The 1,244-nt window shown below is 44.9% G+C and overlaps 1 protein-coding gene across 1 annotated transcript; it reads left to right on the top strand.

Moving 5' to 3' along the window:
- The first annotated feature begins 444 nt into the window (after positions 1-444).
- LOC132996711 (histone H2B) lies at positions 445-819 on the top strand. The gene has a single exon (XM_061067045.1). The coding sequence runs from the start codon at positions 445-447 to the stop codon at positions 817-819; it is 375 nt and encodes a 124-aa protein (XP_060923028.1).
- The last annotated feature ends 425 nt before the right edge of the window (positions 820-1,244 follow it).

The following is a 1,244-nucleotide window of genomic DNA, read 5'->3' as shown; positions in this document are numbered from 1 at the left end:
CACCAAAACAGGTTAAAATGTACTCACAATGACTTGTGCTTCTTAAATGGACAGATTGATAAACCTGAAGTCGAACTGACCTGGTGTTTTACTGTGACCATTAAGGGTTCCCTTATCATTTAGAGCTGTGTATTTATCAGGTGGCTTTGGTTCAGATTGTTTTAAATGATACAAATGGGATACTAAAATAAATTATAATATGTTTCAGACATCTTGCATTTCTTAACCTTCCAAATGTTACAGTTGAGCTCCACAGTTCAACATCTGTCAGCAGCAGAATAATGGACTCACGAACATGGAGACACTCCCACGTGCTGTTATACTGGCGCTCCACATTCAGCCAATGACAAAAGGGGAACGGCACATGCTGGTTTACATGTGCTGTGTTCAAATACAGCCTGGCCACCAGAGTCCGTATTCATTTGAACGAAAAATATCGTGACGATGCCTGAGCCAGCGAAGCCTGCGCCCAAGAAGGGCTCCAAGAAAGCGGTGGCGAAGGCCCCCGGTAAGGGCGGGAAGAAGAGGAGAAAGTCCAGGAAGGAGAGCTATGCCATCTACGTGTACAAGGTGCTGAAGCAGGTCCACCCCGACACTGGGATCTCCTCCAAGGCCATGGGCATCATGAACTCCTTCGTGAGCGACATCTTCGAGCGCATCGCCGGTGAGGCCTCTCGTCTGGCTCATTACAACAAGCGATCCACCATCACCTCCAGGGAGATTCAGACCGCCGTCCGCCTGCTGCTGCCCGGGGAGCTGGCTAAACACGCCGTGTCTGAGGGCACCAAGGCCGTGACCAAGTACACCAGCTCCAAGTAAATGCCTCTGCGGAGACATCAAACCAACGGCTCTTTTAAGAGCCACACACTTTCTCTATGGAGACAAACTTTCCTGACTCTAATGACATGATCATCGATATTTAGACATCCACTTTTAACTAATAATGTAACTGTGGTTAATTAAATTGAACACATCCAGAGCATCCTGCTTAACTTTTACATTTTGAGAATAATTATTTTTAAATCTAACAGCAGTTTTCTACTGCAGGACGTATTGTCTTCATTCTCAAATCAGTGATCTGTGCCATTCACGAGGATGAGGAGTTTAGGGTTAGGGTTAGGGTTAGGGTTAGGGTTAGGGTTAGGGTTAGGGTTAGGGTTACCCCTCTGTGTTTATAAATTTATTATAGTGTTTGTTTATAAAGCACTACATGCATTAAGTATTTTTGAATGGTTCAAATAACA

The sequence above is a fragment of the Limanda limanda genome, chromosome 23, assembly GCF_963576545.1.
Source record: "Limanda limanda chromosome 23, fLimLim1.1, whole genome shotgun sequence".
In the NCBI taxonomy this organism is placed as follows: Eukaryota; Metazoa; Chordata; class Actinopteri; order Pleuronectiformes; family Pleuronectidae; genus Limanda; species Limanda limanda.
The sequence above is the reverse complement of the archived record's forward strand: the minus strand, read 5'-3'. Positions and strand labels throughout refer to the sequence as shown.